The sequence below is a fragment of the Lagenorhynchus albirostris genome, chromosome 3, assembly GCF_949774975.1.
Source record: "Lagenorhynchus albirostris chromosome 3, mLagAlb1.1, whole genome shotgun sequence".
NCBI classification, from domain to species: domain Eukaryota; kingdom Metazoa; phylum Chordata; class Mammalia; order Artiodactyla; family Delphinidae; genus Lagenorhynchus; species Lagenorhynchus albirostris.
Genome location: NC_083097.1, coordinates 38,208,586 through 38,212,175, shown reverse-complemented (window position 1 = coordinate 38,212,175; position 3,590 = coordinate 38,208,586). Strand labels below are relative to the sequence as shown.

Here is a 3,590-nt window from a genome sequence, read left to right as displayed (position 1 = left end):
TGGTTCTCAAAGTAGTCCTTGGTCCAGTGTTATCAGCATTACCTGGGAACTTGTGAGAAATGCAAATTCTTGGGCTTTATGTACTAAAGCACTTATTGCCAACTGAGTGTCAAGGAATCTGTATTTTAGTAAGCCTTCCTTCCAGGTGATTCTCCTGCACACTCAAGTTGAATCACTGTTGCAGCAGTAACTAATGAAGACCGTTTTGCATGGCTTGTAAAATGGAGAGTTCTAACTTTTGAGAGGGTTTTGCTAGGTTTGTCTAAACCAAGCTTTTGGTGAGCCTGAGTACGTTTTGTAGTGGGAATTGTTGCTTTTGACTTGTCTGAAGTGGCATCTCCTTCTGAAAACTCTAAAGCGTTTGGAGTGTATAACTTTCTCCTTTCTCTCAAAAGAAAACAGGAAAATCTCACAGAAATATAAAAATGAGTCAAAATAAGATGTGAGGGATATTCAGTATGCCAACAATAAGGTATGACTAAATCTCAACAATTATGTCCCTAACTTGACCCACCATCTGACTGGATGAGGACTATAAACAAACAGCACATAAAGGTACACAATCAAATAGGGAGAAAATCATCACTGGCCCAGAATTTGATAGTGACCTTCTGTTGTGTGATATAAATATCTTTTAGACAAATTCTTATATATTTTACCATCTTTGGAGAAAATTAATAAATTAGGGTAAACAATCTCTTAAATTTAATGAAGCTCCTGTTTTCATTGGCATATCTATATAAACTAACTTGCTGACCTGTGTACAGCTCAGAGGAAATAATACAGAGGTTTAGTTTTGAGTTGAATTAATGGACTTCACTGCTATGTGAGATGAGAAAAAGCAAAGGAAGGCAGGTCGGTAAAAGGAATCAAATAATGTTAAGGACTTTGGTACTTTAAAACAAAATTTGAAGGGTTTTACTATTGAATTAAAATGAAGCTTACTAATATTTCTAATCACGGGAAATTCTTGAATAAATGCATATGGCTTGATAGTTTTGTTCTAAATAAATCATATGTTTTCTTCCTGTTTTTATCACAATGTTAGAATTAATGTTAGCATTTTTTTCTAATTTATAACATACCCTAATTAATCAGAAGTCTCTAAATGTCCCATGTTGGTTTTATGGTTCAACTAAATTGAATTATAGTAAGTACTGTCTTTTAAAAAGTTTTATTCCTGGAACTTGAGGTAGGGCTACAAATCATTACGTTGTTTAGGCAAAATTACACACTCTGGGAAAAACTTTTCAAATTTCATACCTAACAAAATTTTAACATACATTTTTGTTTCTCTGTAATGGGTCAGCATAAATTGAATTTTAATATACCACTTAACTTTAAGAACTTGGATTAATATTACATTGAGATAATTAACAAATAATCTCTGGATACTCAAGCAAAATTTTTAATATATCCCTGTCCCTTATTTTTATATGTTATAGAATGACTATCAGATAAAAGAATTAACAGTATGTACAAATATTTTTAACTCCTATTGGTGCACCCATTTTTTCTATTTTAAGAAATCAAGTCAGTGTGAATGTAGGCAAAGCACATGCAAGATAATGTGTTTTTGTTTATCAAGGCAAAAAGGGAGTAACTTTTTAAAAATAGTAAAATTGCTATGGTTTGCCATAATACCAAATTAGACTTTAAAATACAAATCTGAGGGTATATAACAATTGTAGAATATCTGTGGCAAGTAAACTTTATTCACTATATAGTTCATGATACTTGCATATAATGAATTTAAATGAGCAATACAATGTTTACAATGTTTTGACTAAATTGTTTTAATTTAATGAGTTTATATATAAAATGTAAAAGGGCTTTTGAATCTCTTATTGCAAAATCTTATATAGATGATCTAAGAAAAGTAATAATATTTGGGTTTTCTTTTTCATAAAATGATAAATCAATGTTTGTATACTAGCATGCTCTTCATAAAAATAGTAAAGTTACTCTCTTCCAGATAGCAAAGGTTCTTCATTTAGTCAAGACACTCAACATTTTTGCTTCAGTTATGTATTTGAATACTCTTTAACAAAATCTCATTTTTAATAACCATTTTGTCTCACTGTTTCTAATGATCAGTGTTTCTTATTGTGGTGCTTTTTTTATGCCTTTTATTATTCATTGTCCTTAGGTGCTTAAAACTTACGCTCATATTTATATCCTCTGATATATTTATTTTTGTGGTAAAGCAGTCATGTTTCCATATAAGAGTGAGGTGAAGAGTGGTGAATCAACTTTAAATAACAACACGACCATTCTCCTCTGATGTCATTTTGGTCATTATAAAAAGGAGTTAAGAAAGCCTTAATTACTCTGCCCTATTTGGAGAACATTAAGCTGATGAATGTGTGATGCATTTAACATAGATATAGAAAAATTTTCTGCATCCATTATGTAACTAACTTCTAATGTTCAGATTGCTTTGGCATAATACAGATTATTTTCTGCCATTAACTAGAAAGTAAAAATTTACAAGTCAGAAAATTATGTCTTAAATTCTGAAAGACACCAACAAAGGATATCTTTATGTTGACTATTTATGATTGTTGATTTGGAAATTAACTTCTTAAAAACTTTGAGATTTAATATACCAAGGCTATGAGAATTCTATCTGATAACTTATGCAGTGTAAGTTGTTACATATTGAAAATTCATTGTTCATAAAAAATTGTGTTCAGAACTGTCTTGTCTTCCTGCTCCCAGAAAATAGCTTCAGTTCTTAGTCACATTGAAGAATCGAGGTCTAATGTAATTCTTACCTGCAGGCTAGAGAAAACCTAGAATCAAAGCTTCTATGACTAATCCTTGGGTAACAAGTCTCATGTGAATAAAATGAATGAACATTTTCTGACCTCTTCTGTACTTTAACTTGTAAAGATCATTGGACACTATAGTTACAAAACTCAAAACCTCAGGGGCCAAAGGGGAAGCTCTTGATTTCCTGATTAGTTTAGGATAATTGGCTTTCCGCATCATTTGCACATCAACTGTTATCTGAAGACATTTTTTTCTTTGAAGTGTCCCATCACCTGCTGTCTGTCTTCTGACAGACAGAAGCCCCATATCTCAGTACAGTCTAAGGCAGGGACACATTTACATGAACTTTCCCACTAATTGACAATGGGAAAGCCCAGTCTCACAAACCCCTTGGGGGAGTGGTCGGTAGCTACTGGTCAAGGTTTCCACAACCTCTGCTGGAAAATCACGGGTAGTGCCACCTGGGCCGCAATCAAACTTAAGGCTTCAGAAGATGAATTTACTTAATTCTGCCCTTCACAGGACAGCTCCCAACTTAAGCACCAGTACCTGATCCCCGGACAGAGATTCAAGGGGAAGGCGGGCGCAGGGGTGTAATAGGCTGGGGTGGCGTTGTAGGGGGCTAGCAAAAATTCTTGTCCTTTTAGGAGATGTGCTTTCCCAGAGTGGCACCACTGCAGCTGGGATGCTGAACTAAGTTGGGAGCCCACCTGGGGTTACCTGATGGCAGGGCTCTTGACTCTGCAACCTCTATTGTTGACACTCTTTTTGATACTACTTTTCCAAAATTTAACCCTCCAACTGAAAATAGCAGA

General features: G+C 34.1%; 1 protein-coding gene across 1 annotated transcript; it reads right to left on the bottom strand.

Annotated features, from left to right (window-relative positions):
* Window positions 1–2,784: 2,784 nt before the first annotated feature.
* On the bottom strand, window positions 2,785–2,994 carry LOC132518046 (HIG1 domain family member 1C-like). The gene has a single exon (XM_060146057.1). It carries the CDS (start codon window positions 2,992–2,994, stop codon window positions 2,785–2,787), a length of 210 nt encoding a protein of 69 aa, XP_060002040.1.
* Window positions 2,995–3,590: the final 596 nt, after the last annotated feature.